Source organism: Mixophyes fleayi, chromosome 3 (assembly GCF_038048845.1).
Source record: "Mixophyes fleayi isolate aMixFle1 chromosome 3, aMixFle1.hap1, whole genome shotgun sequence".
NCBI lineage: Eukaryota > Metazoa > Chordata > Amphibia > Anura > Limnodynastidae > Mixophyes > Mixophyes fleayi.
Window position 1 is genome coordinate 339639348 of NC_134404.1, and position 17879 is coordinate 339657226.

General features: G+C 40.8%; 1 protein-coding gene across 1 annotated transcript in view; it reads right to left on the reverse strand.

Annotated features, from left to right (window-relative positions):
- Positions 1–5526: 5526 nt before the first annotated feature.
- Positions 5527–17879, reverse strand: part of PLB1 (phospholipase B1) — a 79598-nt gene continuing 67245 nt past the window's right edge. The window contains exons 49-56 of the mRNA XM_075200415.1: positions 17495–17575; positions 16197–16262; positions 15346–15440; positions 13075–13156; positions 12254–12352; positions 10478–10573; positions 7264–7338; positions 5527–6454 (exon numbers count right to left, since the gene is read on the reverse strand). Of these exons, the coding sequence (XP_075056516.1) occupies positions 6212–6454; positions 7264–7338; positions 10478–10573; positions 12254–12352; positions 13075–13156; positions 15346–15440; positions 16197–16262; positions 17495–17575 (837 nt within the window). The 3' untranslated portion in view covers positions 5527–6211. The remainder of the gene's footprint in view (positions 6455–7263; positions 7339–10477; positions 10574–12253; positions 12353–13074; positions 13157–15345; positions 15441–16196; positions 16263–17494; positions 17576–17879) is intronic.

Below are 17879 nucleotides of genomic sequence, written 5' to 3' on the forward strand. Positions count from 1 at the left end.
CTGTTCCTTGGTTGATGACTCGTACCCCGATTTCGATATCTGCTTCCTCTGCTGTATTTTCTCTGGTACATGCTATACCACACTGACTGAAGTAGTGTTGTCAACTGGCATGGATGTCTGGAGTCTCCTTGGCAGTGCCTTACTACTCCCCATGCCCTTTGTTGGTGTGTTCCTCAGTGTAACAAGGCCTTCCATGGATCTATATTATCACAGGTCACATTCTCACATAGATTCTTTGCTTCCATTGTGGGTGGCGCGGAGATGATGCAACAAATGCTCAAACTACCATTCAGAAGCAAACCGCCTAAATGGCTCACGTGCAAATTGTTGTCTGCCCGACTCCAGCTCTGAAAAGAACTGATAAAAGACTGGCGGCAAAGACTGGAGCCTCGGCCAACAACTGCCTTCGCATCACATTGCTGAAGGACTCATCCAATCCTTAGAGCTCTACTGAATAGGCCTGGGTGGATTATAATACTGATATAACGTTCTACAGTCAACATAAACTGATGATAGATGGGAATAGTTCCCAACTTCAGCTAATGGGGGTGAGGTACCACCCTATTTGCAACATTAAATAAAGGGAGTGTTCAAACTTGTAAATCTTTACAAAGCCGTCACATTAGACCCAGCCCTCCATCTGAACCTGTCTCGAGCGTAGATCTAGACCTAATATTAAGCCAGAGCCTAATACAAACACAGAGCACCAACATTTAAACTGTACCCAGCATTAACAGAACTCCCATTTTGCCTTTGAAGGGACTTCGGAGGCCCACACATGCGATCTCTGCCCGGGGCCCGCTTACGTCTTAGCGTGACCCTGAAGCTGTCCACATACAGGCCGATTCTTCCACAGTCTGAAAGTTCTGACGGGTCATTGACTAAGTTGCATGAATAAAGTTCTCTGGTTGTACAGTGCTATGGAATATGTTTGTGCTATATAAATAAAAGCATAATAATAATAATAATAATAATAATATTGCTGGTGAAATTTATAGCATGAAAATTTACATGTTTTCTGCAAATATTATTATTATTATCGATAAACAAAATTATTATATGACTCAAACTGAAGTCCAATCTAAACAATATAATAAGATGGAATTAAAAGCAGGCGAGGAAAAATAGCTGGTTTCTTATTTAGTCTGGTGTTGAAAAGTAATTATTCCTCGCCAATATAAACAACGACGGGGCCAGATTGACAGATGGGATAGTAAAACGCTGGCAGAATTCTGCGATACAGAATGCCTCCTGCTCGCAGAACGTGCTGAGCTATAGGATCTGTCACATTGTGGACGCGAGGTGAGAGATTAGTGTACACAGTATGATAAATCAAGCTGAAGAACACAGGCAACACAAGCAATTCCACGCAGCGCCAATGGCTCTGTTATTCCTCCTGCAAATTCTGCAATAAACAATCCCGGAGATGGGACACAGTTTTACAACCTTATCCATTATAAGAGGAGAAAGGAGTGGGTTTGTTACATTGTGTTGACTCACATTGACAGTTATAGAAGAAAGCTGCTAAAAATGAATCTCTCTTCTGAAAATACACAGCCCACAATGGTTTCCATTTATATCATTTTAGCAATAAATCTGCAAAAATGAGAAAGAGTCAGGAGTCCAAGGGCACCGTATGCTGAAGGTCACCCCATCCACAGCGAGGCTGGCACTCTTCACTGGAAAGTTTCCAAAATGCATTTAAATCACTATTATTGTGTTTTCCTGTTGTATCACTTGCACCAGCTACAGGTCAGGTGCTGATTACTAGTGATGACGGCTGTGTATGCAGCTAGAACATGTGTTTGTAATCAGGAGCAACTGTAAGAATGTATTTTATGTTCAGTTGACATTCATAACATATGACTTTATTATTAACAGTTGAAATGTTTTTTCTGTGCGTTCTTTCGGGACTTTATATTCCACATATGTGTTGAACATATACTGCAGTGTCTTGTTTAGTAGACCAGAGCAGATCTACACCTGAATTTATCACCACGCGTATCTTCTGATCCGTTCCTTGTGGAATTCGAGCTTACGAACACCCGATGTAAATGCGATTTAAAACAAACGCACATTGCGCTCAGTATGTGTGCCTTAATGCAGCAGGCCCAGAGTGTTCCTGCGTTGACCACCTGTAACTATTTATACAATTGGTAGTTAATAATAATTTCAAAAGATGAAAACCCTGCCTTTGATATCTAATAAATAAATAGGCCCCTATTGAATATTAAATACAAGGTAGACATGGGAAAAAACACTGTACATTTAAGGTATAAACATAAAAAGTGAAATGTTGGTAGGAAGAAAAAACCTACAGGTCCATTCATCATCATCTATTTATATAACGTTACTAATTCCGCAGCGCTGTACAGAGAACTCACTCACAACAGTCCCTGCCCCATTGGGGCTTACAGTCTAAATTCCCTAATATATATACACACACACACAGAGACTAGGGTCAATTTGATAGCAGCCAATTAACCTACCAGTATGTTTTTGGAGTGTGGGAGGAAACCGGAGCACCCGGAGGTAAACCCACGCAAGCACGGGGAGAACATACAAACTCCACACAGATAAGGCCATGGTTGGGAATCGAATTCATGACCCCAGTGCTGTAAGGCAGAAGTGCTAACCACTAAGCCACCGTGCTGCCCCGCTGTTTTATTTCCTTTGTTTTGTTTTTTCAGTCATATTTTTTATCTCAGTTTTACCAATAGCCATACGTTTGTGCCACACAATCTGTTTTTTTACTGGGTCAGTCTCCAACATAACTACTGAGAGACTAATGGATCTATCACCCTATCTGTAAAACGGTTATTCCTTATTTTACCTCGTAGACTTCCGCTCTCAAATTTCACAGTGTGTCCTTATTTTAGAATTCATCTTATTTTTAAAAATACTTCCTCACTGAACTCTTTTAATTCTTGTGATATATTTGAATGTTTCTGTCCTCTAAGTTGTCCAGCTCTTGACCTCTTCCTGATTGGTGTCACGCAGCCCATGTCCCATATTAGCAGTCCTTATCTGAATTCATTCTATGTTTTATTATACAATATATGTACTATGTTCATATTACATATTACATGACACAAATTACATATTACATATGACTACATCAAGCACCTTATACTACATATAGCGGTGGGCTAGGATTTCCCCTGTCTAGTGTTGAGGGAGACAGGTAAAAAAGACAGATGAAAGTGAAGATCACGCCCCCATTTTGATCCCCCTTACACTCATTTTCATCTTCCTCTAATACATTGCTCCCTTCATCCTCATTCAGATATTATTGGACTCAGCAAATTAACAGAACATCAGAATATCAGTAATGGGACATTATTATTTCATAACTATGGATGTTGTCATTTTAAGGACATTGGATTTCATGAATGATCAGTATGCCAGCTTTATCTTGTATTCTTAGGGTGTGCTAACAGCTCCCCAGTAAAAGTAGTGACTCCCGAGAGCCTTATTTATAAATATGTTATTTAGACTTTTGGGACTCATCCCACCAAAATAAAAATGAAAAAATAAAAATCACATTTTTAATTGCAAAAAAATATGTACATATAACTGAGCGTGAAATGCTCCTTGTACAGTAATTTGTATTCTGTGTTTGTTTCTCTAACAATATGTTCACATCCATGAAAATACAACATATTTATACACTGAACTTTAATGTTTCAGTTTGTAACAAAAAAGGTTTGAAGTTCTTAAAATAACTAATGAAAAATTGTTATGGTGTTTCAAGCTCTTTAAATAGTTCTAGAGTAGTGATTGTCAACAGGCAGCCGCCTGCTCATTCCTACTTTATGGCAGGAGATAATAACATTATGCCATGTTGGTCCTTTTCTCTGCTTTATGCTGAACTTAAACGTGTTCTCCTTAGAACACTGTTATATTCAGTGAGTGCCCTCTAGTGGTGACATTAATATTTTACAACATTGACTGTCCTATTAATTAACCAGAGAGTTTGGGAGAAGTGGGAGGAATAAGCCAGGGAGTAGGCACCTGTGATGGCGTTGGAGTTCAGTTGGGGATCTGGTGGGTGCTGTTGAGCCGTTGAGTAGAGAGAGCAGGGAGGAGGAAGCTTCTGGGTGTAGTGTAGCTTATGTACTGGAGATGATCAATGTTGTCATTGCAGAGCCGTAATAAGATTTGTGGGGGCCCCAGGGTAAGAAACTTGTGGGGGCCCCTACCACTAACAATATAATATTATTATTGTTTATTTTCATAGTGCCACTTTATTATGCATTGCTGATTATCAAAATGAAGCCTCCACAGGCGCAGGTCGGGCAAACACTGCACTGACTAGCTGTGGTTAATGTTACTCGGCATCATTACAACGTTGGGGAGCCAGTGTACCCACCACACTGCTGCATGGTGAGTAGAGTGGCAGATCCCACATGCCCCCTGCTCACCTGTCTGTAACCTACCTGCCCACCTCATCAGTCATCTCCCTTTCTCACCTGTCTGGTCCCCAAGTGCCCCCTTCCAATCTGTGCCCCACATGTTGCCCTCATCCCCATCTGATGCCCGAAATGCCTCCCCCTTATTTCATTGTGCCATACATCCCCCTCCCTCCCCCCACAAGTTCCTCCTCACCATTGTATATAATATAATAGAAGCAATGGACAAAGTAGGTAAAATCAGATCTGCCCTAACTATGCCCCCTTACGGGTGAGGACAGATCTCTGTTCTAGAAGGCTGTACTGCTTTAACCCCCGAAAACTGATACAGATGACACCCTGGATCTATAGACTTTTACCATCCTTATTATGTATCACTAGGATACTGACTGATTAAAGGGAGCAACAAGCAGATCCTTGAGAACTCCTTTCGTATCAAACAAGGGAGCGATGTCACCATTTTGATATCTTACAAAGAAAATGAAGCAGATTTATTGAATATAACAATAAATATCACTTAGTGGCTACAATTTAGCAACAGTGTTAGCAGTACACGGCACGTAACAAAATACACAACAATACAAACAAGGGCAACAATACATTACACTCAGCAGTAGCGGTCATGATGTACGATACATTGTCCTTCAGCAGACTGTGATATTTATTCCAGAGCAGACCTAGACCCGTATTCAAGAAGAGACATGTCTTTACGTCTGCTTCTGGTTGAATACGGACCTGCGTGTGCCTGATGTATGCAAGTTTTTAAAATAACATTTATTTTGCGTGCTTTAATGAATCGGGCTCCAAGTATCTATTGAGAAGGAAATGTTTACATTTTTTTTTTTTAAAAAAATGATGCTACACATATTCCATCTTCCCCTTTGAATATAGCATATGGGGGACTATAATAAACCACCGTGGTTAAGAAAGTTTACTACATTTACTTGTTTATTAGGTTTACTTGCTTACTACGCGTGGCAATGATGGTTTTGCTACTGTTGCACCTGAAAAACTTACAATATTGATTATAGACAGCAACAAAGTTTCATATTTCATATTCGTTCTTTATTTTGTAAACGATCATTTGCACAGAACTTCACATCACAATAAAAAGTGTATTTGTCTTTGCAAATCTTATTTTTAAACATATTTCCTCTTATTGCGTGAACCTAACACATTTTCACAATGCGAGCAGGCAGTGTTAGATCATATTATATGTTATCTATTTACATAACGGGCAGTGTGAAGACCACATTGGGCCTACACAAGACTGAATTGTTCCCTGATGCAATCTGCTGTAATCACAATTTATAGAAACGGCAGATTTAGGTTGCCATCCTTATATTTAAGTTACATATACAAGTGAGATGAGTCTCCTCCTTATTACACAGACATCGCAGGAAATTACATTCGTTTTTTTTGGTTTTTTTATAGATTATGTGATTATACAGATCTGTACACTTTCTGTTAAGGCATTCAGACATTGCCTGATTATAAACCTGGAAGTGCTCTGTTTCCGCTTCAGTAACAATGGTGTTCTGGTGATATTTAGATAATGCTTATCTTATAAAGGGTCAGCAGCAGAGATTGGGATTCATTACTAATGTGGCTACAATGTATCGCAATACATTAATAATAAATGTGCCTTCCATATAGAATGAAATGTTGTGTGATAGAATCAGCCCGGTGATTGAGACCCCGCTTCTCCATGGTGGAGGGGCTGAGGACAGATAAGATATTATGGAGACATGTTCTACTAAAAGTTCTTGATGTTTTGGGCTCTACTTGTCCTCCACGTCTCAGAAGGAGGAGCCGCTTTCACTAAGCTTCTGCCGCTTACGATTTTGCTTCTTCATGGTCATTGACATGGCAATGCCAACCACTGCGCACCCCAGAGCCACGCCACCAATAGAAGCCACTATCACGGCCCAGTACGGCACCTGGTTTTCATCTTTCGGCTCCTCGATTATGGGTGGGTCTTTGTCTTCGTCCTCGTCGTCGGAGAGACCACTGTTCTTCAGAGTGAAGAGGTATGGCTGGTCCTGACAGAAGGATACAACATGCAGATCAGTCAATGGAGAAATATTTTTCGTTGGACAATATTTTACATTGTTAGTGCACAACGTTTGCAGAGCCTGATCCAGTAGTTACAAAAGTCTAAATAACAATATAAATAGGAACAAAAGAGTAATAACAATTATCCTATATGAATCTATTTGCTGACACAGGTTTTTAATTTAAGGGGAAAATCACCAAAAATAGATTTTATACTTTCAAAAATTATATTATATTGTATGAAATATATTTTGTATGTACTGTTACTCCATAAATGCAGGTTCTGTAAATTCTTACCCCCTGTATGGGCAGTACGGTGGCTCAGTGGTTAGCACTTCTGCCCTACAGCACTGGGGTCAGGAGTTCAATTCCCGACCATGGCCTTATCTGTGAGGAGTTTGTATGTTCTCCCTGTGTTTGTGTGGGTTTCCTCCGGGTGCTCTGGTTTCCTCCCACACTTCAAAAACATACTTGTGGGTTAATTGGCCGCTATGAAATTGACCCGTGTGTGTGTGTGTGTGTGTGTATGTGTGTTAGGGAATTTAGACTGTAAGCTCCCATGGGGCAGGGACTGATGTGAGTGAGTTCTCTGTACAGCGCTGCGGAATTAGTGGTGCTATATAAATAAATGGTAATAATAATAAATAATACATAGCTCCATCTTGGCCAGCCCAGGGTGCCCAACTAACCTAGTGAACATTATTCCCAAATGTTTCACCCACAGCCGGTATGAGGTATTTAGGAAGAGAGACAGAAAGCTGCTTTAGGCTTTAGTGTACAGAACACAGCTACTTACATTTGATGGACAGTTGAGCTTGGATCGATCATGGGTGAAGTTGTTATAGCTTCGTTTCTGGCCGATTGGCTCCAGCTGTAAATCCGATGCAATAATAATAAATTAGATAGACACACAGACACATAGACACACAGACACACACAGACACACACAGACACACACAGACACAGACACATAGACACACACAGACACATAGACACACACAGACACATAGACACACACAGACACACAGACACACAGACACACAGACACATAGAGGATGTGTTGCCGTATTGATGTCATGGGTTGGTATTTACAAGTTGCTGTTTAGCTCTCAGTAAATATCATTAAATAAGACCTGTAGTTATATATTCTCTCATTAAAACTGAAAAGAGGGAGTACAGGGATTCTTAGTACATATGATAGAAGACAGAAATTCCCATGGTGGGGGAACTGTGCTTAAAATAAAAATTCTGCCTAAACAGACATTTTTACTGGTGAAAGTATGTTATTGTTAAGGACCTCTAAACTCCAACATTGAAATGTTGAGATGTGAACTTTGGAGGTAAAAGTGCTGTTCAGTGTTACCCTGACAAGTAGTAACCTCGCACTCTATTACAGACAGCCGAAGCTCCTCCCATATCATTAGGACTTGTGGGATATAATAGCTGAGACTGAGTTGCTGTGACCGGCCCCGCCCCCCTGTATGAATCAACCAATCCACACTGTGCATTTCTGCAAAGCAAGTCTGACCAACTGTCAGTCACTCATTATCTGCTTGTTTAGTTAGAGAAGCCCTCCCTCCTCATATGACACCCTGCTGCAGAGGAGTGACAGAGAGCATGGTAAATATAGCTAGTTAAATATAAACACTACAGTTATTTAATGTATATTAGTAAACTCAGTAAAACACAGCCTTACATATATATTAATGTCAAATAGTGTGCTTTACTTCCCCTTTAAGTTCGTCAACACCATTAAAGTACTACTAAAGCCAAATTAATTTCATATGAAACATATAAATACAATTTAGTGTTCTGCTTTCCAGTGCAAGTTTGTTAAAAAATAGTGTTTTCTTGCATCCATTACAAAGAGAATGTGGTACACCTCGCTGTTCATGTGCTAAAGGGCTGCGGATATCAGACAAAAAGCTCAAATAACATAGCATATCTATGTCATTTGAGTTTGAGTTATCTATGTGTTTGCTATGACATCACTGACCCAGCCGCTTTCTGATGTGACACTAATCTTTCAGTTCTGGTGACAACAAGCCTGTTTCTCAGACTCAAACATCTGCACTATCTCCTAATGATGCAAGACAAAGCAGCTCCACCATTCACCGACAATTAAAGATGAGATAACAGAATGTACAGATTCTTTTTTGTATTAACAAAAACATAAGTACATTCTTTAGTGTGGTAATCCATTTTTGTTACATGTGTAACACTTATGACAAAAAGTGAGTTACAAAGAGATAACATTCATCTCCTGAATACAGGGACAAGCATAATATCTCTGACAGGGGAAGGGATCTGCCACACGGTGGTCATAAGTGGTACTTCAGCTTTTTTATATAAAGATAATTTAGCATTTTTGGGCACTAGTTTTTGGGGGACTCCAGGTACCTATAATTTCCCCTAGACACTATGAGCCGGAGTCATTAAGGAACATATCTGCCGATTTTTGTGTGTATCGTCCGTAAAATCAGTCTGCGCATGCTCAGAACCGGATGATAATATAACAGAATGCAGCCACATCCAAGGTATCTTCCAGCGCAAACAACACTTACTACATCCTGCGGTTTCGGGGAGTGAGCAGAGTGGGGAATGGATGGATGCACAATGTACAGGGTGTTTCAGTGCAGCAAAGTCCAAGTCAAACTAGGACAGAATTACGCTGGTTTTCTGCCGTATCTCTTGCTCCAGCTAGAGGTCAAGTCTGAGTACTGAGTCCTAGTTATGTCAGTACGTGTACATGCTATAACATGTGTCTGAATTAAGAAGCAACTGTGAAAATGTCTGTTATGTACAGTAGACGTTAAGAACACCCTAATGAGTGTTTTTCAAAAAAAACAAACAAACAAAAAAATGTAAAAAAACTTTCCATGTATACATGACTATAATATTGACCGGTATCATCAACTGAATGAATATATATCTAATATATAAATTCTTAGTGGCGTCTGTCTGTCTGTGTGTGCGTGAAAAAAAAAACCCCAAGTTGCAGTGCCACCTGCTGGGCAGAGTTATGCACTGACCTACTAAATTCTTAGTGTGTGTGGGAAAAAATTTTCAGAAAGGGCTGAAATTTGGTAGGGCTCAAACTCATTTTCGTGAGGTAATTTTACCTCATGAACACACCTGTGTAGAGGCGTGCGTTAGTGTGTGTGTGTGTGTGTGTGTGTGTGTGTAAAAAACTATTTTCTCAGAAAGGGCTCATCCAATTGACCTGAAATTTGGTATACTGACATTATTTGACAAAAAAATTAGAATAGTCAAGTCAGTTAACTTCCATCATCCCCCCTTCCCCCTGTGGGAGGGGTAGTAAAGGCTAAATTTACGAGTTGAGGGGTCAAACTCATTTTCGTGAGGTAATTTTACCTCATGAACACACATTAAAAAGGGCGCTTGCGTCGGGAAGTAACGATCTTCCCCCGAGGAGGCCTGGGCTAGGCCCAAATGCATGACAAGAACCTTTTTAAGACCTTAAGTAGCTTGATTTGACTAGAATGCATGAGTATCATGCACGGGTTAACTTGTGTGTGTGTATATATATATATATATATATATATATATATATATATATATATATATATATATATATATATATATATAAAAAATATAATTTAATTTATTTTTCTATGCAGTCTTTAGAGATTTTATGTTCCACATACGTATTGTACGTATCCTGCACCGTCTGGTCTAGTACAGCGGAGTAACCCTACACCCATAGTCATCACCAGATTCGTGGTTCGGGAGTACGTAGGGCCAATTTAAATGAGGTTTAAAACAAACGCACGATGCGCTCAGTATTCATTCATTAATGACTCAGGCCCATACAGTTAGATTCCCTGATACAGGATATTGAATATAATTATGTAGGTTCTCTAGCTACAGAAATACAGATAAATCATATTATGCCGTAGAGACTGATACATTGTTGTTACAAGAGAAAACAAACACTCATCTTGTCCATCACAACCCCCCCCCAACGCTGAGGAGAACCCCAAACTCACCATATTGTTCCACAAGGCGATGGCCATCTCAGCATGCCCCCTTTCAGAAAAGTGGAAGCAGTCCGCAGAGAAGTAGCTCACGTCTGGTTCTCCATACTGGTGTATAGAAAGCAGATTGAGCAAGTTACATGAAGGATATAAAACTTCTAGTGTGCATGACACGTGTCACCATAAAGCATATCTCCTAACATTTATACACACCAAATAGAGACAAATAAAGTCCCACCCGATCTGCCCAACATGCACACTTTTGGGCAAAGCTCTGGCCAATTCTTTAAAGTCGCGTCATTTTGGACTGTCCCGCCGCATTCGGTAAGCATAAAGTAGCAAACAAATTCATCACCCTAAAGCATTTTCCGTCAGTTCCGATCACTTCCTATATGATGTTAATTGGAATCTACACTGATTTTGGGCCTTCACCAGTGGTTTCCAAATCTAGTCCTCCAGCTCCCTTAACAGTACAAGCAGGGCCAGATTAAGGGAATGGAGGCCCCTGGGCTAAGGGAGCCTCCATTCCCCCATGAGGGCCCCCCCCTGTGATCAGAGCTGCCCGCGCTCCCCTCCCCCCGTGATCCGAGCTGCCCGAGCCCCCCCCCCCTTCCCCGGCACTTACCTCCTTCCCTGTGCGCTCTTTACTGAGGAGATCTCGTGAGAGTGAGACTCACGCGATCTCCTCAATAAGGAAACTACAGCGCGCTGGGGAAGGACCGCAGTGAAAGTGCTCAGCAGCACTGATCGCGCCGGGGTCGCCCCCGACCGATCAATACTGCTGCTGAGCACTTTCAAGGGCCCCCTGGATGCCATAGGCCCCTGGGCTGTAGCCCAGTTGGCCCTATGGTTAATCCGGCCCTGAGTACAAGTGTTATGGATGTCTGTGATTGAACACAGGTGGTTGAATAAAAATGACTTAGGCACTAATGTAGTCACCTGTACTAAAGCACAGATATCCTTAAACCCTGGAGTGTTAGGGCAGATGTTGGCAAACGCTGGCCCACACATGCAGGGACTTGTAGTCCGCCTGGTTTAACAGGACAGTGAATGCAGCTATGAAATAATGAAGTTCTATTTCTAAGCCTAACAGCAACTGTACAAGATCTTAGAAACCAGCAAGAAGTTCTGTGATCATATAGACACAAAGCTACAGGCCAAACGCTGTAATACATCGGGGTGACTTCTATCATTTATAAATTCCATTGCGTAGGGGGTTCCTTATAAATCTGTGCTGATTTTATGCTGTATCATATCTGTCTGAGGTCATATGTAGGAAAACAGGAATGGAGCCAATTGTTCCATATTGTTCGAACTTAGTGTATGAAGAAATGTGAAGCTTTTTATGTCTCTCTGACAAGGATGAGGTATGTGGTTTACCAGTCAGATAATACTGCTGTGACACTCGGACAGTCAGTAAATCTGAGAGAGGATACAATGGTTCCTTGCATTGTGGTGCTGCAGTGATGTGTCGAGAGCATATTAAACCACAAGAACAACAAATCAATCATTGCGCAATTAAAGTAATCTGCTAGAAGGCGAATGGATATAATAACGTGGGAACCTCGGCCACAGGACAAGACCGTGATGCTGGGAAATACTGAAAACAACCAGGAAAGAGGCTGGCAGAGTATAAGGATGGACACAGATGTCACAAGTATGACGAGTGTCAGGAGCTTGGAAGGGACAAAATGAAAACAATGATTTCTTCTCTTGCCGCCCTAGAAGAGGGACTGGGAAAGGTGAGCAGGAACCCACCGGAGCACACAAGGGGCAGTACTGACTTACCATGTCCACTGGCACCTCAGTATTTTTAAAGAATGGTTGCGATACCGCAGCAAAATCTTCCCGTCCCTGATACTTCTCAGCCAAGGCAGCCAGTTGCACCTAATTGGAACACAACAGAAAGTTATATAACATAAATGGAGCATGGACAGATCTGGAAAGGACTCTATATATGTCACTGGATCCTAGTGAATGGATAGGCTGCATTCTCAGTGATGTCACTGGATCCTAGTGAATGGATAGGCTGCATTCTCAGTGATGTCACTGGATCCTAGTGAATGGATAGGCTGCATTCTCAGTGATGTCACTGGTTCCAAGTGACTGGATAGGCTGCATTCTCAGTGATGTCACTGGTTCCCAGTGACTGGATAGGCTGCATTCTCAGTGATGTCACTGGTTCCTAGTGAATGAATAGGCTGCACTCTCAGTGATGTCACTGGTTCCTAGTAACTGGATAGGCTCCACTCTCAGTGATGTCACTGGTTCCTAGTGACTGGATAGGCTGCACTCTCAGTGATGTCACTGGTTCCTAGTGAAGGGATAGGCTGCATTCTCAGTGATGTCACTGATACCTAGTGAATGGATAGGCTGAATTCTCAGTGATGTCACTGGTTCCTAGTGGGGTGCGAGGAAAAATGAGCGTGAAGTGTCTCAAGAATGTCCGTGAGACACTTTACGGCTAATTGAATTCCCTCTATATCTCTAAATATCTACTGGATCTGACTCATTCATTTATACAATTACCGCTGCTTTTATATTGTAACTATGCAACGCTCTGTTCCAGCTAGATACAAATTATATCCATTACAGAAACCTCCTCTTACCTGCAAATCTCGGTTGAATTTCTTGACTTCAATCAGTTCTGGAGAACCGTCTCGCGGGTTTATGAAGCAGGGACAAGCGTTGCTACGTGAAGACAAAGTACACATTCGATTAGGTGATTCGTCCTCTGGCATTGAGAGCGAGTGGAAGACACAATAAATAAATATATATGCAAATGATTTTACTACGAGAAACCCTGTTGCTGGGATATATTATGTGATGCGGCTCAGGAGAGGCTATGAAGTAGAAAGTGAGTTTTTACCCTTTTAGTAACTACTGTATAATAGTGCTCCCACTTGTCCTGATTTTTCCAGCATAGTCCTATTTTTTTACCATTGAAATATTTAACTTACAAAGCCTACTGTCCCATAATTCAGACTCCAGATGCACCCAGATTAGCATGATATTTGGGAATACATTTCACCTTATTTGAGATCTTAAAGGAAATAAGGATGTATTTTATGGTTGAGCAAACTTCACGTTTATTTTTTTAAATTTCAGATTGACGGGAGTCCTATGGGTTACACGGCAATAACTATACATACATGGTTATGCTATAAATTAATCTATAGTGTTATAAACTCTGATGACAGGGAGCTATCATGTTTGTTCTGTTCCCCCTTCTCCCTGTACCCCTCACATCTGTATAAAGGAAACTAATGTGTTCTGCAAACAGCTAAAATAGTCCATCATAAAGACGAGAATACATTTTAAAAATGTTCCGCTGAATATTCGCCCAATTCTGCATTTTGTTACAAAATTTTACGCGTTTCGTCAGCGTCATTTGGCCTAAAGTTTCCTGTAATTCTTTATATAATTTTTGTTCCAGACAGAATTATTCCTTATTATACAATGCAAAATTAATTTACACCATCAATCCGCTGTAATTCTAGTCTGTAAATTCTGTGAAACATACAAAGACAGAGCAAAATGTCAAAATACGGTGAAAGGCAACGTAAAAACGAAACTCAAAGACTTTATCTCCAGAACGTCGCACCTCCGCAGAACAGAAACACAAATACTCGATTCACATGCAATTTTTGAAGATTCATTTGTTTATGCTGGTAAGAAAAATGTGGTAATATGACGATGCCAGAGGCAGTAACCACCTACATCTGCACCTGTAAAATCTTCCACAAGCCAAAGTGCTTTATTTACTGGAAGCTAAGACAATGATATAATAGAAATCTCATTCTAATAGCACTTGCACTGTGTTGTATGTCCACAACAGAGCCCCAGTGACTTGGGGTGTAGGGCAGATTTTCACAGACAATATGGCATTGTGTAGTGAGTACATATAGCTGTTATGACACTCATCATCATCATCATTTATTTATATAGCGCCACTAATTCCGCAGCGCTGTACAGAGAACTCACTCACATCAGTCCCTGCCGAATTGGGGCTTACAATCTAAATTCCCTAACATACACAAAGACAGAGACACAGACAAGCAGACAGACACAGACTAGGGTCAATTTGATAGCAGACAATTAACCTACCAGTATGTTTTTGGAGTGTGGGAGGAAACCAGAGCACCCGGAGGAAACCCACGCAAACACAGGGAGAACATACAAACTCCTCACAGATAAGGCCATGGTCGGGAATTGAACTCATGATGCTGTAAGGCAGAAGTGCTAACCACTATGCCACTGTGCTGCCCCGTTTTGACACTCAAAGAAATGTTGGACAGTACAAATGATATAGCTGCATGTTTGTACAATCTTCCAACCTATTGGATAGAGACGAGTGAAGTTCTTAAAGCTGTTCCCAAAATAATTTCCTCATTCCACCAAAAAATTTTACACATTTCGCCAACAAAATTTGGTTGTGTGTCCTCACTCCGACAACTGCACCACACAGCCAAATTAATTGAAGAAATGACAAATACTGGAGGGAATGGCAACCTGTGGAACGACTAAGAAAAAGCGGAACTTGAAAATTGTATCTCTGGAACTTCGCACTTATGCAAAACAGCCTAATCTGCACCGAAACTCGATTTGTGCGAAATGTCATCACAACTCTGCTCATCCCGACCACTGGTCCTGCGGCCCAACTGACGGGATCCACAACAGGATTTGCTGTCGTTCCCAACGCTCACAGTGGTCCTGTGTCATCATTCCACAATTGCCACAGTTTTCTTTTACCAAACTTCTTAAATCATCATAATAAAAAGTTGCAGAAAGTGATTCTGCTCCCGTTTTGCCAGTTGTGATTTTAACACAAATCTCGTTCACACTAGAGACCCAAATTCGATTGTGAGATCAACACTTACGGCTTTAAAATACTGCAGCCAATGGTCTCTGCGTTTACTTTGCGCAGTCCTTCCACCTCCATTATTTCCACCAGGTTCACAAAAACTCGAGGAATCTGCAGTGAGACCACAATATAAGAAGTTGGACATATGAACTTTGTTACATACAGAGGTGCGTTTGCACCTACAACCTCCCGGTATCAGTTATATAGGTGCCTGATGTCACTATTCTCTGCTGTTGTTAATGTGGATCTGTCCTCAGTGTCCTGCATGGTGTTCGGTGCTAATTATGAGCTATGCTCACTATTTGGACAGTACGACTTGCCCTCCAGATTCAGGTTTTCTGGGGCAGCTCCAATAATTGTTACAGCTCTGTAGCTGTGGGGGCTGGTGGAAGGCTGCATGGGAGAGATGTTCTCTGCTAGACTAACAGGGGTCCTGGGTAACGTTGTTTTGTGGATTACGTAATGCACAAGGTGGTGACAGGTAATGTTTACTATTTAGATGCTCGCATTGGATACAGGTTGTTTTAGTCCCTCATACATTAAATTTACCTACAGATAGACACTCAGGGATTGGCTAAGTTGAGATACTCTGTGCTGCTGTTGACATTCTAATGCTCTGATTTGCAATAAGTTAATATAGCTCCACCCACTTAATTCCTGCATGTCTGTCTGCATTTGCCCTGTTTTGAAGAATGATGCTGAAATGCACCTAAAACTAGACAGGGGATTCTGATCTGGGCTGAACATCATGGGAGATTCCTGTTCCTCAGAAAGAATATTAGAAATGTCACTAAAAAAAAAAACTACATCTACCTGTTATTAAGCCCTTGATAATGAAATGATAGTAAGTTGCTTTGAGCGCCATACCTCCTTATAGAATATGTCCAGAGCATTTTTAATATGATCGATGTGATTCTTCAAAGAATATCGGTCCTGGAAAGAAAGTGGGATTATTTTATATGATGATATTTGCTAGAAAAAGTTTATTTTCAGTGCACTCTGCAGATGTAGTTATCATATGGTTAGATATCATTTCAACACAAATCATTTAGCCGTCATGCTAAATATGACATTATAGAAAGACATACAATCGTTTTCAAGTAACAGTCATAACAAAGAAGTATGATTATTCTCTGAGGATGAGGTTGGGCAGTCATACAATTGGTCTGTGACTGCATAAAAACAATATTTTGTTATACTGGTGTATAATACATATACAAGGGCTAGACTGTTTTGGGGAGAATATGAAGCACTATTACGCCTCAGACACGCTCCTAATATGTAAGTACTTTCACTTCAGTGGAATCTCAGACAAGTTACCGTTCAATTAAAAACATAATTATAATTGTTGTATTTTTCATAAAGGTGAGTGCAGATAGTCTCATGTTGTTCTTGTAAAGAGATGACAACGTGGAAACAGCTTGTACAGTAATTGTCATAGCAAGTTCAAGGCCACACCCAATCCACCTTGACACGGCCACAAATAACCTTGAGGATGTTCTAATGCTCTGATTGGCTATAGGTTGGGTCTTTGGCGAAGGTTCATCTAATCCTATGAATTTTCTAATGATCTAAATGCATCTGACGTTATCCAAAGTTTCTTACACACAGAGATCACTTAGAAAAAAACAAATATAACAGGCACTCACCTCCTTGTGCTCCTAAACACTAAAACCTGTATTATCCTCACCTACATATATCAAAAGCTTAAAGTCTGCCCCGTTCTGCTAACTGGTCTGGGGGTAAGGGGGATTGACTAAAATCTGACTTATGAATACACATATCCTTTATTTAAATACATTTATCTTCTTTCTTTAAGGTCTTGTACACACAGGTGCTTTGCTTGCATCCATGGTAGCTTCGGTATGAGCCGTTTCCACTGCTTGGTGAAAGCAGACTACCGGTGACTACAAGTGCCGTCCATTGAACCTTAAGAAGAAAGTGGTGGGAATACACATGACCGTTCAGACTGGATGCTGGATGGACGTTGATGCAGAACGTGCTACTGTCTTACATCCATGTACGTCCAGCGTTTACTTGCAGTGTCGGTTGAGTTGCGTTCACTAAGCGGTAAACTAAGCTCTTGCCAAATGCATCTTGACCCAAAGAAAGCACCCAAAGGAAATACTACCCCGATGTCTGTCACTTTGTATCCATTCACTTACTCTGTTCTGGCAATACTGGCAGAGGTCATTGCCGCCAATAAAGAGTGTGATTACTTTCCAGTCCTCATTGAAGTTAATAACCTGACAGAGGGCGAAAACAAAACAGAGTTTTATGTCAAAATTTATGTCCCAGAAGGCCGCGGTTTGTGGATGTTCATCTGTTCAGGATGCACTTGGACACATCCAGTGGTCACAATTGTTTTACTGCATCAGAAATCACATGTAACAGGTGGCTTTATGGGCTGAATAATGTCAATATTTCAACAGCTCTTTTTAAATAGATTTTCACCCTTTGCTTAATTATAATTTGTTGGTTACTTTTACTTAATATCTGGCTCTGTCTTTGTGGCTTACTACTCTATTTGTCTGGGCTCAGTTTCATAGC